Consider the following 19,074-nt stretch of genomic DNA (forward strand, 5'->3'; position numbering starts at 1 on the left):
TGCAGCACTATTTACAATAGCCAAAAGATGGAAACAACCTCGGTGCCCATCAACAGAATGGATAACCAAACTATGGTACATACGTACAACAGAATACTAGACAACACTGAAGAATAACATAGCATCTGTGAAACACTGCATAACACGGATGAACTTGAAGGACATCATATCATGCTGAGTGAAATAAGTCAATCACAGAAGGACAAATATAGTATTAGTTCATTATTGTAAAAAGTCAAGGAAAGGTTTATATATGAAAGGAAACTTTGTTGGTTACTAGGGAAGGAGAGGAGGGGAGGGAACACTGCAAAAAAATAAAATGCACTGATCCATGTCACTTTAGTTTTGTGTATTTCACTGTACATAAATTATATTTCAATAAAATGTATTAAAGGAAAAATAAATAAAAACAACAATGAGATACCATCTTGCCCCAACACTAGTAGCAAAGTTCAACAAGACAGAAAAGAACAAACGCTAGCAAGGATATGGAGAGAGTGGGACTCTCGTACACTGCTGGTGGGACTGTCAAATGATACAACCACTGTGAAAAGCAGTATGGTGATTCCTTAAAAAGTTGGAATTAGAAATACCATTTGACTCAGCAATCCCATTACTAGGTATATATCCTAAAGAAGTGAGAGCCAGGACAAGAACAGATATATGCACACCCATGTTCATTGCAATACTATTTACAATAGCAAAAAGATGGAAACAACGTATGTATCCATCAACAGAAGAATGGATAACCAAACTATGGTGCATACACACAAGGGAATCCTACGCAACCCTAAAGAATAACCTAGAATCTGCAAAACACCACATAACATGGATCAAGTTGGAGGGCATTATGCTGAGTGAAATAAGTCAATCACAGAAGGACAAATATTTATTAGTCCATTATTGTAAAAAGTCAAGGAAAAGGTTTATATATGGGAAGAAATCTTCTTTGATGGTTACCAGGGGTGAAAGGGGAGGGGAGGGAACACTGCTAGACAGGTACAGGCAAGTATTGATTTGAGTGAAGGGAAGGGAGGGCAATGTACCAAATGTGAGTGTGATCAACATGATGGCATTGAGGAAGGAGAAGACATAGAGAGGTCCATGGAAGGTACAGATAACAAAGATGAACCCTTTGCACATATAGTACTGTGTCGTCGGTGATGGCAAATATTGATATACGGGTGGGTAGACAGGTAGACAGGCTGAATAATGAGTTATGTCTATGCAGTGGGTAGTGTGCCAATGACCATGTACGGGGTTGGCAGACAATGTTTCTACAAGTGTATTTGTATGATCTGTAAGAATTTCCAGGTATATAGTAGAGCTGACAAAGGACAAGGGTGTAGTCACTTGGCCACAGCCAGCTACCCGGAGGGAGCAAGTAGTTGGACCTGTGGGCTCAGGACCATGGTCACCGGGGATATCAAGCTCAATTGGCATAACATACTACACAAAAACATTGTTCCACATCTTGCTTTGGTGAGTAGCAACTGGGATCTTAAAAGCTTGCAAACAGCTATCTAGATGCAACGATGGGTCTCTCCTCGCCTAGAGCAAAGAATGAGGAAAACCAAAGATGCATGGAAACAATTAGTCCAAGGGACTGGTACACCATGCGATCTTCAGCCTGTATGACTATGAGACCAGAAGAACTAGATGGTCCCTGGCTACCAATGTCAACCACTCGGAGGGGGATCTATGTAGGAGACCCTGGATAGAGTGGGAGAACAATGTGGAACAAAACTCAAAATCATAAAAAAAAAAAAAAAAAAAAAAAAAAAGGGGACCAGATTTGCTGGTCTGATAGAGCCTAGTGGAAACCCTGAGACTATGGCCCCTAGCTCCTTACCACAGGAATTGAACCCATTCCTGGCTTCCAGCCAAACAAAAGATAGGCATATGAGCTGAACATTTACATTAGGTAGATACACTCCTTGGGGAGATCAATCACGGGAGAACAGATGGGCTCTGTATGAATAGGAGATGGCTCGGGGGGCAGGGGTGCATGAGAGGGAAGGACACAGGGAAGAGGTAACTATGGGGAGGAAGTAAGAAGAGAGCTGTTGCATTGTGGAATTGCAATCAATGTCATAAGACAAAGTATATGTGAACTGCTGTATGGAAGATGAATTTGCTCTGTAAACTTTCACCCAAATCACAATAAAAAACAAAATAAAAAAATAAATTAAAATTAGCCATAATGGCACATGCAGGAAAAGACTAACATTCAACACAACAGTGCTTAGTATGTTCAGAGATGAAAGAACAGAATCCACAAGTCAACAGAATATTAGAAGATTAAAAAAACAGCAACAACAGGCAGACCTGAAATAGACATCAATAAAGAAGTAGTATCAATAAAATAAAACAAAAACAGTAACAGTCTTGCTGAGATAGTTGAAAAGAAAATAGTGATTTGGAAATCATCCAGAAGGCAGCAGAAAATGGTAAAGAGAGAAACAGTCAAAAGGGAAAGAAACATAGAAGATAGAATATCTATGTCTAATAGTCGCTATGAGTCGGGGCCGACTTGATGGCACATAACAACAACAACAACATGTCTAATAGGAGTTCAAAAACAGAGAAAGAAAAGAAACTGGGGAGAATGGGGGAAAGGGAATGTCTCAAGAGATAGCATCTGAGAATTATCCAGAATTAAAGATATTTGTGAGTCTTTAGATGAAAAACCACATTAAATCCCAAGTAAGACTAACAAAAACAATTTTTGTTGTTGTTGTTGTTGTTTTGCCGTCGAGTCGGCCCCGACTCATAGCGACCCCTCCTTGGGTTTCCGAGGCAGTATCACTACAAAAGTAGGATTGCCCAACCTTCCTTCCGAGGAGTGGCTGGTGGGTTTGAATCGCCAGCTGTCTGGTTAGCAGGCAAGTGTCTTAGCCACTATGCTACCAGAGCTCCAACAAAAGCAATTCTAGCATGGTGAAACAAGTGAGTATCAAGAATGAACATTTTAAAAGTTACCAAAAAGAAAAAATTATCACACACCTACAAGCAACAACTCATAGGGTTGGAATCGACTAGACAGTATCAGGTTTTGTTTTGTTTTGTTTTTGCTTAAGACTAGCAATCAAACTACCAGGAACTTCTTAGCAGCAGTAGCAGATACCAGAAGATAAAAGAATAATATTTTTAAAGGACTGAGAGGGAAAAATAATTGTCAGCCTAATATTTAGGGTGCTCTGGTGGCATAGTGCCTAAGGCACTTGACTGCTAAACCAGAAGACTGGCGGTTCAAATCCACCAGCCACTCCTCAGAAGGAAGATTGGACAATTTACGTCCGTAAAGATACCTCCTCAGAAACCCAAGGAGGGGTCGCTATGAGTCAGAATCAACTCGACAGCAGTGAGTTTGGTTTGGTTTAGTATTTTATATCAATGTAATATCATTCAGAGTGAGGGAGAAGAAATTCTTCTTTGCTGAATGAACTATCAAAGGGTAAGCTTCAGAAAGAAGGAAAATGAACCCAGAAAAAGAAATGATGGGATGTAAGAAACTGTGACTTGAAGCAAAAAAAAAAAAAAACTATAATAAAATAGATAAGAATCTTTCACATGTCTGGAAAATAGACAAGGAAGGTGATAAAGCAGCATGTTTTGGTTCTCTAGTGCTGCTCTAACAGAAAATACCATAAATAGGTGGTTTGAAACAAACAGGAATTTAGTCTCTTACAGTTTAGGAGGCTAGAAGTCTTGAGTTCAAAGTGCCAGCTCTAGGGGCTGGGTGAAAGCCCCTCGACCTTGGGCTTCAGCTCTGCCTCTTGCTCCCAGCCTGCTAAAGCTGGAGATGTCTTTTCACTCAGGCTGCTGCTGGCTGCTGAAACTGACAAACCCAAGGTCAACAAATAAAATGGCACAGTCCTAAGATTAGCAAACAACATGGCAGGCTACTAGTTCCAGTCCAGAGACAGTCCCAAGATCATCAGGTAACATGGCAGACTGATGAATGAAGACTCACTACATGCAGGGTCTAAGTATGCCAAGAAGTTCAGAGACCTTTCTCAATGCTTCTTCTAATACACATCCCTAAGGCAGCTACTGGGAACCTCTGGTGACGTAGTGCCTAAGGCATTTGACTGCTATCCAGAAGGCCGGCGATTCAAACACACCAGCCACTCCTCAGAAGGAAGAGTGGGCAATCTACTTCCGTAGAGATACCGCCTCAGAAACCCAAGGAAGGGTCGCTATGAGTCAACTGACTTGACGGCAGTGAGGTTTTTTTTGGTTTCACGGCAGCTACTCAGCTGTTCCACTAGATTTCACCATGGAGTTATCAGTCTCATCATGGGGAATAACTATAGCCAGCCGCCCTACCACTCAAAACCAGGCCCAGCCAAGCTGACATACAACTTAACTACCACAATTCTACCCCTTGTCACTTGGCATCTGTACGTATCTCCTTCACTGGGTATCTCCAGTCCCCTAGTTCATCTGAGTGATGACCTCACCCCCTTGGCCAGGCAGGCCTGTTCCTCTGCTCCCTGGGCATGGCAACCTTGTCCCCTCACTTTTGGGCAGCGGCTATGGCCCCATCCCACTGGCCCTCATTAATGGCAGCCCTACACTCCAGAACCAAGTTGGTGAAGGTCTGACTTCTTGAAACCTAAGAAGCTGTGGTGGTTCCACCCCCAGAGGCTATAGTCCTACCCTTTGAGGCTAAGGTAGCTCTGTTTCCCTCTTCCTTGGTCTCTCAGCTTCTGCCAATTAATGCCCTAAGGGAACCCACTCTGCCAATCTTCATGCCTTCTTGCTCTGTGGGCTGTGAATGCTGTTGCTGTCTCATGCCAGTCTCTTACTCCTGCTGCCGTCTCTGCTGGGGTCTCAGCACAGGGATCTTGGGTCAAGGACACACTCCACTGTTTCTACATTTTAGGTATCTTCAGCAGTGCCCCACTCTCTCAGTACCAAATTCTGTTTTGGTTCTCTAGTGCCACTCTAACAGAAAATACCACAAATGGATGGCTTTAACAAGCAGGGATTTATTTTCTTACAGTTTAGGAGGCTAGAAGTCCAAGTTCAAAGTGCCAGCTCTAGGGGCTGAGTGAAAGCCCCTCAACCTTTGGCTTCAGCTGTCTCTTGCTCCCGGCCCAATGAAGCTGCAGGTGTCTCTTCACTCAGGCAGTCCCTGGCTGCTGAGGCTGACAAAACCCAAGGTCTTCAAATAAAATGGCATGGTCCCAAGATTAGCAAACAACATGGTAGGCAACATGGTTCAAGTCCAGAGACAATCCCAAGATCGGCAGGAAACATGGCAGGCTGATGAATGAAGATTTGGCTATGTATAGCATCCAAGCATGCCAAAAAGCTGAAGAGACCTTTCTTAAAACGTCTCCTTATGTACTGGAAGGAGACCACATCCCCAAGGCAGCTACTCAGCTGCTCCCATAGATTCCATGGAGCTGATTACCAATCTCATCATGGGGAATAACTACATCCAACTGCCCAGCCACTCAAAACCAGACCCAGCCAAGTTGACACATAACTTTAACTACCACACAGCATAACCTGAAGGGGAAGAGGCCCTATTTTAGACATCAAACCAAACTCAAACTCACTGCCATCAAGTCAATTCAGACACATAGTAACCCCCATAGGATTAAGGCTGTAAAATCTTTACAGAAGCAGATTGCCTCACCTTTCTCCCACAGAGTAACTGTGGGATTTGAACCACTGACCTTCTGGTTAGCAACCAATGCCTTAACCACAGTGCCACCAGAGCTCACTAAACCAAACCCACTGCTATCAAATAGATTCTGACTTGTAGCAACCCATAGGTTTCAAAGGCTAGAAATCCTTACAGAAGTAGATTGCCTCATTTTCCTCCTATAGAAAAACTGGTGGGTTTGAAAAGCTGACCTTCTGGTCAACAGCCAAATGCCTTTACCACTGTGCCACCAGAGCTCCTTCTACTTTGGATATGTTAGGGCTTTTTTTTTTTTTAAATCTGAATAGCAGCACTACTGACATTTTGAGGTGTCCTGTGCATTGCAGGATAGTTGCAGCATCCCTAGTCTCTACCCACGGAACTCTGGTGACCGAGTTAAGTGCTCAGCTGCTGTAACCAAAAGGTTTGTGGTTCGAATGCACCAGCTGCTATGCAGGAGAAAGATGTGGCTGTCTGCTTCCAGAAAGATTACAGCCTTGGAAACCCTACGGGGCAGTTCTACTATGCCCCAGAGGGGTCAGTATGATGTGCTATGAGTCAGAATGAACTAGACAGCAATGGGCTTTAGTCTCTACCTACTAGATGCTAGCAGCACCCTCCCAGTTACAATAACAAAAACGTTTCTAGGGATTGCCAAAGTCCCTTAAGGTGCAAAATTGTGCCTAGTTGAGAACCATTGGAATGGATGTTCAGGGAGGGTCTCTCTGAGGACACCTTGAGCTGAAACCTGATGGATGTAGGAAGTAATAATCCTACATCCATTGTAATGGCCTTAAGTCAGGAAAAGGTCTTACATGTTTGAAAAACCAAACAGGGGCGAGTGTGGCTGAAATTTAGTGACTGGAGAAAAAAAAAAAGTAAGAAATGAATTGAGGGTATAAAGTTAGCAAGGGTCAAGCTAAGCTATACAGACCATGATAGAAAACTGTATCTATTTTAAAAGCAATGAGAAGTGAAATGATTGTTAACATTTTCAAAAGGTTACTCTGGCTGCTGTTTAGGAGGAAAATACATTGTAGGAGGGCAAGAATGGCAGCAGGAAGACCTATGAGGGAGTTATACACATTAGTAGGCCAGAGGATGCTAGTAAAGGTGGCGGGAAGTAGGCAGATGAGAGCCATTTGATTCTAACAGTTAAATGTTAGCATACGTAAAGCAGTAGCATCTACCAATTAACAGTGGTATTACTTCATAAGCTGCCTCTGCACTGAGAGATGAATAACACAGTGGTTCCCAGGTTCCAGCTTTTCTTGGTTCCAGCATAATCCTGGCATAACCTGGAGAAAAATAGTTCCCTCTCTGGGCCCCATAAGCAGGGATAACATCACCTACCTCGAGAGCTATCTATAGCTCTTTGCCACATTTAAAACATGTACACTGAGGCTCAGCAAGTGTTGGTTTCCTCCACCGCACAGCCCCCAAGGTCTAAAGTACCATTCCCTCAGGATGGGTGCAACATTCCAACTAGTTGCAGATCCTGCTTTACTGCTCCTCAAATATCTGAGCAGGCTTGAGTGTTGTCCCTGATTCACACAAAGGTAGGAGTCAGGCCCAACGCTGCTACTAGGGAAAGTTACCCAAACCAATGCTTCACTTTCCCACCTGCATTTCAGATGATGCAGATGAGGTCTCTTAACAGCCTAGCCCTTCCGGTGCAGGCTGTCCATAACCAGGAAGCTAGGAGCCCACCAGAGTCCCCGGGTGGTGCAAACGGTTAACGCACTAAACTGCTAACCAAAAAGCTGATGGTCCCTGTCCACCCACAGGTGCTTCGAAAGAAAAGGCCTGGTGGTCTTCTGACAAATCAGCCACTGAACCCTGTGAAGCACAGCTCTGTTCTGACACATGGGGTCGCATCAGTCGGAATAGGCTCAATCGCACTGGTTTTGAGGAGCTCGGCCTCGTCCTGCCCAGGCACAATAGCGGACCCTCGGTTGTCTCCCATTAGCAGCCACCTCCCACCTCCTTTGCCCGGTGTCAATGAAACTCAGTCGCCGGTGAGGGGCGAGCCAATAACTCCCTCGTCACAGCCTCTGAAGGGAGTTCTGGCGGAACTCAGGTCTGGCCGCGGCGCCCGCCTCACCTCTCTCGAAGTCCATCTCCTCCAGCGTCTGGTGCACGCTGGGCACCGCATTTTGGTGGGAGCAGCAGGGATCGTCCGCGCAGGAGTGAGGTTCTGCCATCCGGGCCTGGACGTCCGGGTACCAAGTATTAATTGAGAACAGGTCTTCTGGGGGCGGGGCCAGTACACTGTCCTCCCGGCGGACCCAGATCTGACCACTCGGCGTCCGCGATTGTCCTCCTAATCCCGCGACCCTACTGGAGCCAACCAATCACAAAGTCTAGGCCTTAATGCGAAAACCAATCGAGGCGGCAGGGGCGGGACTTGTTGCGCTGGGCCCGTGCCTAAAGGCAGCCACTAGAGGACAGCAGAGGATAAACAGAAGAAGGAAGCGAGGAAGCTCTCATCTTGGCGCTCTCTCTCAAGACAATTTGAGGGAGAGCTGGCCTGGCCGTCTGACCTAGTAGAGTGTGAGGACCGGGTGGGTAGGCCCAGCCGGAAACATTTGTTACGTTCGCCAGAACTGAGTCCTCCAGAGGCCCCCAGGCCCCTTTCCCGTTACCCCGTTACCGCCCTGGGGTCGCCGGTGGACTCCATGATTCGCTTTCCCCCTTCCCCCACGTCCCGGCCTATTTGTAAAGAGCAGCTGGCTGTAACTTGCCATCACTGGAAGAAACGCGCTCGTAAGCAGAGCCAAAGCACAAGGCCGTATCCTCAACTCCCACAGTAGACGCTTAGTTTATGGAATAAATCTTCATTTATCAAACAGCCTCTGGATTATGTCTACTGACCATACACAAAGTAGTTGTTGTTATGTTGTTATGTGCCGTCGAGTCATCCCTGACTCATAGCGACCCCTCCTTGGGTTTCCGAGGCAGTTTCACTACGGAAGTAGGATTGCCCAACCTTCCTTCCGGGGAGTGGCTGATGGGTTTGAACCACCAGCCATCTGGTGAGCAGTCAAGTGCCTTAGCCACTATGCTACCAGAGCTCCCACACAAAGTAGAGCTTACTCAAATCAGCACTATTCCAGCCTTATTCTATTTTAGGAGATGGAGGGCAGTGTAACCTTTCAGGTCACAGTAAGACCCCCGCTGAACCCTGACCTTTGTATAGGGGTACTTGGCTCTGGCTCCCTCCATCTCAGAGGCAATGAGAAATGGTGGACGAGTTAAACAGAATCCAGACAAGGTTGTTTTTCTTAGAAAGATCTGGCCCCTCCCTGTACTACTACTCTCTCACTAGGACAATAGCTTGATGGACATTAGGTGGCAGTGGAGGCAAGTTCCACACTTCCATGTAAAAAACAAAACCAAGCCCACTGCCATGGAGTTAACTCTGACTCAGTAGCGACCCTATAGGACAGAGTAGGACTGCCCTACAGGGTTTCCAAGGCTGTAAATCTTTACGGAAGTTCCCTTGGCTGCTGGGTTCAAACCACTGACCTTTTGGTTAGAAGCCAAATGCTCTATTGTGCCACCAGAGCTCCCCATTCCCCATGTAGCTGGGGCATTAAAGGATTCAACACTCCTGGTGGAAATTCCTCCCAAGCTAGTTGGTGGCGTAGTGTCTAAGGCATTTGACTGCTAACCAGAACCACCAGCCACTCCTCGGCGGGAAGATTGGGCAATCCATTTCCGTAGAGATACCACTTTGAAAACCCAAGGAGGGGTTGCTGAGTTTAATCGACTGGACAGCAGTTGAGGTTTTGTTTTTTAAGCTAGTTGGGAGCCCAAACCTTACACAACCAAGTACCCAGTCCACCATCCTTAAACTGCTTCTAGGAAGTTCCCCTTCTTTGGCCCCCTCACAAACTTCTGGGAAGGCAGCTCCTCCTCCTTGACTCCCAATGTTCTGACTTCTCCCTTTGGCCAGAAGCCAAAGGCTGGCTCCCAAGAGGCTGTGGCAGAGGTCTGGTTCCCAGCCCTATAGCCACCACTGTGGGAAAATACTGGAGCCTGGGCTGTTTCCTTCTTAAGAAGGGCACAAGCAGGCAGGAACCACAGTACAGCTGGCTGCCCTGGAACCGTTAGGGGAACCCAGTTCAACCTAGCTTATTCCACAGGGAAACTTCCCTCTTAACATCCAGGTTTTAGCCCATATGTCTTACTTAGTCCCATCACAGCAACGCTATCATTTTCTCCATTTTATTTGTCAATATAAAAATACTCAAATATTTACAACAAATAAATACGCGGGGACACAATAAGTTACACTGTTAGAAGCCCTCCTCCTCCTACGGCTGGGAGAGGATATGCCAGATCCACAGCATACTCACCCTTTCTCCCTCCCCTCCCCCCACAACCTTTCCCAGCCCCTTAAGGGAGGACAAGTATAAAATACCACTGAACCCCAGGGGCCAAGTGGGAAGCCCCTCCCACCCTTCCCCCAAACACACAGGAGGCTCCATCCCCCTCCCCCCCACCCTGAAAACATTCACAGCCCTAGGAGCAGGACTAGGCCCACCCCTGAGCCCTGAACTCCCCCAAAGGGGCATAGCACCCTGCCCACCCCACCCCCATATGTACATCCCTGGCCCATACTTGGGACAGGTGGGGGCAGAAGAGGCAAAGTGGTACGACCCCTTCCCCTTCATAGCTCCAAAAGACTCACCAGGAGGACCCCAGGCCAAGGGAAGACTTGACAGAAACAGGAAGGCCATGTCACACACACGTGCAAACACCCACATATATATATGAACAAACACACCCACATCTCGAACTTCTGCCTTGAAAAGTTTTGGCTGTTGGGGTCCCATGTGTCCGTGATTCACAGCCCCTCACAGAGAGGAGGAAGATACCCTCTGTGTCTGGTGACCTGGTGAGCCACACCAAGTGGCAGTGCCCATGCTGAGCAGAGCAGGTCCTTATGGCCGGGCGAGTGCTGGGCAGGGTCTGTCCCAGGCAGAGTAGGTGCCCGTGCCATGTCCCTGAGGTAGCTGGTGCCTGTGCAAAAGTGGGAGCTGCACCTCCCACGCCGCCCCCCCAACGTGGTGGGGGGGTTCGCCTCATACTGAGGACTCCTCGGGGTTGGAGTCAGGCAGTGGCTGGCGCTGCTGCAGTTTGCGTCTCAGTTCATCAGCGAGCTCAGGCAGCGGATGCCCAAGCCCTCCCCGGTCCTCCCCTCCTAGTTGTAAGCGCACATAACCATTGGCATTTGAGTTCCGCCCACCCCCCAGATGAAGCCGAGTTGGAGAAGGCAAGGGCTGGCCCGGGATGCCAGGCGGTGGAGATGGGGGCCCACCCCCAGGCTGGCACCGGGCGTGACCAGGCACAATCTTGAGGGAGCCATCTGAGTAATAGTAGCCAACGGGATCCCAAAGTTTCTCATCCGTCTCAGGGCCAGGCCGGAAGGGAGGACTGGTGGGCTCTTTGGGCAGCTCCAGAGGGTATACCAGGGTCCTCTCAGCCGCCTTGGCACCTTTTTCCAGCTCCTCACGCAGCCGCCGGCGCAGTGACAAAACAAGCAGCAGCAGCACCAGGCACACGGCCCCCAGGGCCACCACAGCCAGCCATACCAGTCCCAGATTTTCCAGGGGAGCCCGGGCCTCCAGGGTCACTGATGGGCCTGCCACCACAGCCACAAGGTAGCCTTCGGCAGCCAGTCGAGCCCCCTGCTCCTCCGAAAAGCAATGGTAGGCCCCAGCATGGCGGGGCTGGGCAGCCATCACCACTAGGGCCTGGAGTCGGGCATCATAGAGGAAGGAGCCAGGCTGTTCCAAGGGCAAGTCCCGGTCACCAAAAGTCCAGCGGGCATGAGCCAGGTTGGAAGAGAGGCGGCAGGGCAGCACCAGGTCCGTGCCCGCCACCACTGTGATATTTTTGGGAGTGAGCCTGACTACAAGGCAGAGAGAAAAAGAGGGTACATAAAGTTAGTGCAGGAACTAACTAGGGCCAAGGGGCGATGTGGGTACTTCATCTCTGACCTAGGGCCACTCCCTCAGAAGGGGGACAAATAAGACATCTCACCTTTCTTAGTGCCACGAAGGTTACAAATGGCCGAGGTATCTAAGATTGTCACGTGCTGAATCAGCAGAGATCTGCAGAAGAAGCAGGATCCGTCAGGATCTCGGCTCCAACCATCCTGCCCTCCTCCCTCATCTTGGCACATGCAAAGGCCAACTCACCCAGAGTGGCCACCAGGGGTTACGCAGCGGCTGGTGTTGATGTTCCAGGCGCAGTAGGGGTCCCGTGCAAGGACACAGTCTGCACAGGAGCGGTACTTCACGCAGTGGGCCAGGGGCAACTGGACCAGCTGTGAGTGGGAACCTGCAAAGAGCAGCTTCTGCAGGAGAATCAAGGGCAAGAGGGAGGGTCAGCCTGTGCTGCCCCTGAGATGCAGCCAGACTAGGACATAGTGTGGGAGCTTAGGCCTTCAGAGGGGAGCATGATGGTAAAAGGAGGAAGAAGGCAGTACTGATGAGGAAGCAAGATTCTAAGAACCAAGCAATGCACTCAGGGCTTACAACAAGCCACACGCAATCCTAAGCACCTTATTGACATGACCTTATTAGAAACTAACAACACACCTGTGAGGCTGAGCAGTCTAATCACATTCACACACATACACAATCCATTACCGTATGAATAGTGCAGGAAATCTATTTTTCTCAACGCCCTTAGCCCACACAATAGCACTAGCACAGCATAAGCAGTTTTCCTGTTTGAATGGTACTTGCCTATCTCTGTGTTTATTCAACCAGTCTTTCTTTCTGCCATTATGTCATGTTCTGGGGAACAATTTTGAATCACAATAGTTGATAAAAGGTGAGCAAATGATAGTTGAGAGGGTGCCACAAACCTGCCAGGAAAGAGTATCTTTTGCAAGCACTTCAGGGAAATGGTCATATAAAGGGAGGGTCAGGATGAGCAAGTACTTGGAGATTGGTAGAAAAACTCTGAGTGGGTGCAGAAGGACACCTTAACATCACAGCAGCCCGGGAGGATTGGCCAGCAGTGCAATGAATGATCAGCTGCAGGAAAAGGCTGTAGCCAGAGTGACCGGCACAACTTCGGGGGTTTGACAGAAACGTCACAGCCGCTGGCAATGCTCAATTCCAGGAACACATCCCCAGAGGGACTGGGCTATATATAATGACCCTGTGGAACACGGATTACTTAGTGCTCTTATTTCCGGGAACATGCCTTAAGCTCACAGAGGTATGTGCACACTGCTTCCCTATCCTTGTCCTAGCCAATCACACAAACTAGACTGGGGAAAGGCAGACAGGGCATAGGGAGGGAGACAAGAAGAAATTCTGGAAGGTGGTGGAGTGGGGGCCGCAATCTTCCTACCTTGCTCCGGGACAGAACCAGGCTTTCCATAGGTTCCTGATCAAACACCTGCAGCTCCTCAATCAGGTGGACCCAGGGTCCCCGGCTCACAGCCTTGAGCAGCCAGCCGTCTCCTGAAGGTGGGGTCAAGGATGTGAGAGGGTAGGAGGGCATCTCCAGACCTCCCTGCTCCAGCCCCACAGGACTTCATACAGCTTCCATTGGCCATGCCCACACATCCATGTGCTATACCTGTGCCAATGAATAGCACTGTGTAGGTGGTTCCATCAAGCCCTGTAACCTGGTCAGCTACCAAGTGGGTGAAGTTAGTGTCCTTCTTCACGAGCAGGGGGCGACCCCACCGAGGCCCCACCTGCTCCTCCATCAGCGGGTGCTTCTTGATAAAGTTGAGTGTGTTGTCAGGCAGCTCCAGAGAACTGGTGTAGCCATGGCGGCGGTGCCAGTTATTTATGCACTGGGGGATGTAAGGTGTGGGGAGGAGAGCCAGTCAGTTTGGGCAAGGCTGGCACTGCTGCTAAGAACAGGGGGCCCATATCCCTGCCCTCAATGACTCACCGAGCCAGGACGTGGGCTGGGAACTGGGTCGGTGTAACGGCTCCACTTCTGTGCTTGCTCACGGTATTCCTTGTAGGGGCCCTCGAACACCCTCTGGATCTCTTCCAACTGGTACTCACAGACTGCTGACAGGTCCACATCACCCCTGCAGCAGGGAGAGAGGGACTCCAAGGCTCAGGCCTGCCACTCATCTTGTTCCACCTCACTGTAGCTCAGGGAATGGAGCAGTAAGGCAGGAACCCACGCAAAACAATCAGAGGCATGAGAATGTTTTTAGTTATTGTTAAGTCGATTCCAACTCATGGTGATCCTGTGTGTGTTGGAGCAGAACTGTACTCTAGAGTTTTCAATGCTGATTTCTTAGAAGTAGATCACTGGCCTTTCAGGCTCTAAAGTGCCACCCAAGACAGGGCACTGTCCACCTCCCAGTGAGCCTTGAAAAGGGGCAGGTGATCAGCATCCTCCTTGGCCTCCGGATAACGGACTAAGAGGCCGAGTCCAGGTCCTCACACCCGCCAACCTGTTCCTACCCATCCTGACCAACTCACCATCGTGCCCGAAAAACCCCAAAGAAGGTGGTGTTGTGCCAAGAGGTGTCCTGCAGGGTGTGCAGTGCCTGTAGCTGATTGAAATGCAGCTGCCAGTCAGGAGCAGAGCACACCAGCCGTGCCTTCAGGAATGTGGTCCACTTCCTCTGCAGGGTCCGTGCACCCCCTAGGTCTCCCTAGCAGATAGCAAGATGACGCTGGCAGTCAGCCTCGCCATGTCAGGGGGGCTCCCAGGGCCCAACAACGGGGAGGGTTCTATACCTTGCAGACCCGGGCTACCCGAGCCACCACCTGCTCAGCATAGCAGTCATATTCCACTGCTCGCTCACTGAAGAAGAAGTATATCTTGTCATCGTCACCGGTGAAGCTCCCCACGCTCTCTGGCACATAAGCAGAGCCTACAAAGTGAGGCTCTATGGGAAGGGGAGAAGGGTCAGTGGTGGAGTTTTGGGACACTCACAATCCCTCCCACATCCCCAGTCCCCAAAACAGCTCTTCAGGGCTCACCATTGAGCCAAAAGGCCAAATACTCTGTCTTCATGGAGTAGTGGGGCCCCATGTTACGTAGGATAACAGGCTCTGTGCCCAGGAAGTTGTTGAATGTTGCCGAATACAGCTCACCGTCTATAGGAAACAAAGGGTCAGCCAGATTGGGAGTGAGCTAAAGACACACTCAGACCAACGAGTGGGACAAATCCCTCGGGGGACTCCCCCAGCCTGTGCGGGACCACTTACCCACAAGGAGGCCAGTATGGCCCTTAGCTGGGTCATAGGGACACTTTCCCTTCCCATCCTCAAACTCTCCACGCTCCAAAGAGAAGGTAAATGTGTCCTAGAGGCAGGGAGAGAGATGGTGAGATTGACACACAGAAGGGGAAAAACCTCAAGGGGCCCGGGAGTCCAGAGATGGACGGAAAAGGGGAGCTGCACTCACAATGTAGGTGCACTTGGGCTGGAAGGCGTAGGTACCACAGACATAGAGATGGGATGTGTTGTAGGGCTGCAGGAAGCGGATGAAGTTGAAACACTCCGTCTGGGGGGAGAAAGGTATCCAGTTGGTGAGAGTACAAGGGATTCAAGACATGGGGACGTAACAGACAAGAATGAGACTGAGACTAGTATTAGAACAAGGGGAGAGCTGGGGCCCCTAAAGTGTTGGGGAGAGTGCACGGGACATGAGACATGCCAGTGGGAAGCACCAGGGCTCTGCCCTTCCCAGCAGTGCCCCAGCACTCACCTGGTTACTCTTCCCTTTCTGGATACACTCAACCTTCTTCTCAGCTGGGGCCTCCCATGAGATCTGGAGACAAGGAGGGGACAGGTCAGCAAATCACAGGCATGTACCGAGCATATGCCATGACATGGCCTGAAGTAGCAATCTGGGGCACACCAAGTGAGAAGACACACGGTCCCCATTCTCTGGGGGGGGGGCTTATTTTAATAGAGCACACAGAAGCCTCAGTGGCCGATGATAGCAGAATCCAGTAAGTGTTACAAAGTGGATGGAGAGGGAGGAGCAATGTAGTAAGTCTGACTAGATGGCTGGCCTTGGAAGGTGAGTGAGATTTCAACAGGGGAGAAGGACAGGATAGGGAAGGGGGAGCTGGGCTGAGGGGATAACCTGTCAAGCAAAGCCCCTCTGGGTCCTGCCTTCTCTCATCCCACCTGTGTGCCTCCCACTTCCCCACCTCTCACCACTCCTTGCAGCTCCAGGGCCTCCACGCTGAAAGCAAACAGGGCCTCCCGGGCCCCCACGTACAGAAGCCCCGTCCGCTCAGTCAGGGTCAGTGTCAGGAAGTCTTGGATGCCCGTTTGTGAGAACCGCCGCACCACTGTTGCCAGCTCTGCAGGACAGGGAAGGGTTGAGCAGGGCGGAAGGGGTTAGGTACAGGCTCCGGCCACCCGCCAGAACTAGACTTCCCCTTCACAATGGCTTCCTAGGCTCAATGACCGCAACCCTCCATATCCAAGCCAGCACCCCACTAGTGATGCCAGCTAAGTCCTGTGAGTGGCAATGAAGGCATTTTTTGAGTAGCTCTTCAGCTGTGACAGCTCCACCCGAGCCTTCTTGGCCTTTCCCAGCCCTGGGAGGGGGCAAATCCGGGCTGGCAAAGAGGAAGGAAGAATATCTCAGCCACAGCTTCCGGCCAGAGGAAGCCATCAGACTGATGGCTCTCACTCTCAGGGTCAGCAGCACCTCCGGCCCCAGAGTGGGGCTCTTCCCCCTCCCAACTTCCTCGGCTATTTCCTTCTTTGCACTGCTATCCACTACCCATGTCGGAATCCAGCTAAGGCCCTGGCCCCTGGTCAAGCAAGGCAGGAAATACAGAACAGTTGTGAACCCTCTTTGCCTGTGGAAACTCTGCATTCTAGCAGGACCCAAATTAGGCTGTCCAAGCAGCCCAGAGATGCAGGCACAGGAAGGGCAAGGGAAGCCAGAGGTTCAGGGACCAAGGACTGGGAGGGATGGTGGGTGGCTATTGAAGCCTCAGAGGTGGGAAGCCACGCTGCCATCCAGCATGCAGGGCAGCAGGCACTACAGCAGTCACAGAGTCATGCCATTTCTACGTTAGCCCCCAAATAGTTGCAACCTGTCCTCAGGGTCCCCCAAAACCAGCTTTAGTCTTTAAAGCCAATGATAATCCCAGATACAGGCCAGCATGGGAGGGTTTCATTAGCACCTGTGTGGAGCCTGTGGGAGGTGAGCTCATCCCAGGGTCCCTAGAGTGCAGAGATCATACAAACACCTGACATCACTTCTTTGTACAGGTGTGTGCAAGAGGAGGACTGCAAATCTGCTCTGTCCGCCCCCATGCAAGCTAACGAACATACACATACCCATCTAGGGCCACTGTCGGGTAAGAGTATCAGGGCAGGAGAAGAGAAGTGTTTGTTAGGGTTCATAAGGGGGATCCTAGGGGCAAAGGGTTAGAGCTAGAAAGATTCCAGAGGAGATCAGACCCTACTGTTCATTCCTGTCATGATTCTGGTTTGTTTCTTTGACCTCCTAGTGCTAGTGACAATTCAAGAAGGCATGGGGCAAAAGATGCAGAATGGTCTCTCTCTCTCTTGCATGAGCAGCCAGGAGTGGGGATGGGGAGTTGGTAAGAGACTTCCCAGAGCCATCTAAGTGTAAGAAGGAGGCAAATCCCAGTCCTGACCTGTGCTACCAGTTTTGAGTCCCTGTTGCCACACTCTCAGGTTTCTTAGAAAGCTGTTCCACACACATTGGTGAGCCTTAAGTCTGATAGGAAATAAAGCCACCTTCTGGTGGGCAATTCCTTAGCAGCCCCTGCACGCGCTAAAAACATCCTCTTCTCCCAGCCATCATTCCTGCCTTCCCACTCTCCGATCTCCCTCCTCACGATTTTAGGCACTCACCCCCAGAGGATACTGTCTTCCTGGGCACAAGGTTCCACCACACCTCAGCCCCAATGCCAAGGCCCCACAGCCCTGCTGCCAGCAGCCAGACAGCCCAGTGTGGGGCCATGGCACACACCCCAACTCTAAACTCCAGGCCAGTTGCCCTGCTGAGGGAAAAGAAAGGGTCAGAACCACAGCCACAGAAAACAGTCTGGAAGGGGGCCCACACAAGCCCACTGTCAGGCATTGACAGAACACCTGATTAGCTTTCCCAAGAGCCCCTTGGGTCTCCCCTTCACCACTATCCTTGGAGGGAAGCCTAAACACCCTCTTCACCTGGCTTCAGCCCCCAAAAGATTGGGATCTCTGGGTGGGGGGGCATGTAGGATCTGAGTCAGCTGGAGGAGTGGACACTTCCCATCTCCCAGACTACACCAAGTCCTCTCTGGCCTCCAGGCTCTTCCCAACTCAGCAGGAAGTTGTTTAAAAAAAATAAAAAGAGGGACCCCTTCTCCCACCCCAGACCTAAAAGGTTTCAGAATTTCTTAAAATAACCTCAGGAAGCAAGACCTGCCTCCAGTGGGGCTCCAGCCAGAGCCAAGACCTAATTCTGGGATGAAAACCCCTTAGTGCAGTGACGAGGCATCTGCTGGAGGTGGGTGGGAAGCACCTCGTAGTGGGCGCTTGGTGAGGTAGGGCGTGTGGAGGTACTGGCCCTAGTCTCTCCCCTCCCCCATTGTAGACAATACCTCGGGCAATGCCCAAAACCCCGTTCCACATCGGTAGGGCCAGAGTTGAGCCAGGAGCCTAATGGGCCCAGCTTCCCGAGGTCCCTTTGTTGCCCAAGAAGGGAGGCAGGAAGTGGGTGGGATGGGCGTGGAAATGACCAGGGCCTCATCCTGTTCCTTGAACAGCCTTCTAGGAGACACTCAGCCCTCGGGCTAGGGGGCGGCTGGAGAACAGAGCTGGCTCTGGTCTAATCAGGAATCTCTCCCTCCTGGCTGTGCTTACAGGCCAGGAGATGGAACGTGTGGGGTGAAGGCAGGGGTAGGAGGGGGCTCCTCTTGGACCAAGAGGGACACACCGAGCAAAGCCAGCGCCTGCAGCACTCCCCCAAGTCTGATGAACCTTCCTAACTCGGGGATTGCGCCCCCGGGACCCTGACCTGGGCAGGGCATCTGGATTGACTGCCACTGTTCCCGACCGCCAATGCTGGGCACGGAGATACAAAAGCTGGGAACCTACTCATCCCACAACAAAGGGTCTCCGCCAAGACCCCGTCCCCGGTACCACCCGGTTCTCTCCCCTCCCCCAGCTCCGGGGATTTGAATGCAAACAAAGCGGCGGCGCCGGAGCGTGGCGGAGCCGGGCCTGCGGACGCCCCCTGTCGGCCCGGAACCCCAGCGCGGGAAGGGCGGGGGGCCCGAGCTGAGTTCATCCCCCACCCATCCCAACACACCCCCAGCTCTCCCTTCTGCCCCTCAGTCCAGGCCCCAGCCGAACCCCGCGGCACGCTCCGAGGATCCGCCTGTGCAGCGGTGCCCCCACCCCCAGCTCCTAGGGTGAGGG

At 50.7% G+C, this 19,074-nt stretch overlaps 2 protein-coding genes across 2 annotated transcripts in view; both read right to left on the bottom strand.

The window, feature by feature from the left end:
- The window catches only part of ANKRD39 (ankyrin repeat domain 39), a 32,676-nt gene extending 24,810 nt beyond the window's left edge, over nt 1-7,866 (bottom strand). Inside the window, exon 1 of the mRNA XM_007959445.1 lies at nt 7,767-7,866. Within this exon, the coding sequence (XP_007957636.1) occupies nt 7,767-7,866 (100 nt within the window). The remainder of the gene's footprint in view (nt 1-7,766) is intronic.
- A 2,886-nt stretch (nt 7,867-10,752) lies between these two features.
- On the bottom strand, nt 10,753-17,632 carry SEMA4C (semaphorin 4C). Its single transcript, XM_007959446.2, has 14 exons — nt 17,524-17,632; nt 15,838-15,986; nt 15,380-15,442; nt 15,077-15,175; nt 14,878-14,974; nt 14,650-14,766; nt 14,404-14,555; nt 14,143-14,318; nt 13,595-13,739; nt 13,271-13,493; nt 13,040-13,152; nt 11,872-12,029; nt 11,714-11,784; nt 10,753-11,582 (listed from the first exon to the last, which is right to left on the bottom strand). Exons 1-14 carry the CDS (start codon nt 17,630-17,632, stop codon nt 10,753-10,755), a joined length of 2,502 nt encoding a protein of 833 aa, XP_007957637.1.
- Nucleotides 17,633-19,074: the final 1,442 nt, after the last annotated feature.

The sequence above is a fragment of the Orycteropus afer genome, unplaced genomic scaffold (assembly GCF_000298275.1).
Source record: "Orycteropus afer afer isolate SDZICR_OR568_19922 unplaced genomic scaffold, OryAfe1.0 scaffold00017, whole genome shotgun sequence".
Lineage (NCBI taxonomy): Eukaryota > Metazoa > Chordata > Mammalia > Tubulidentata > Orycteropodidae > Orycteropus > Orycteropus afer.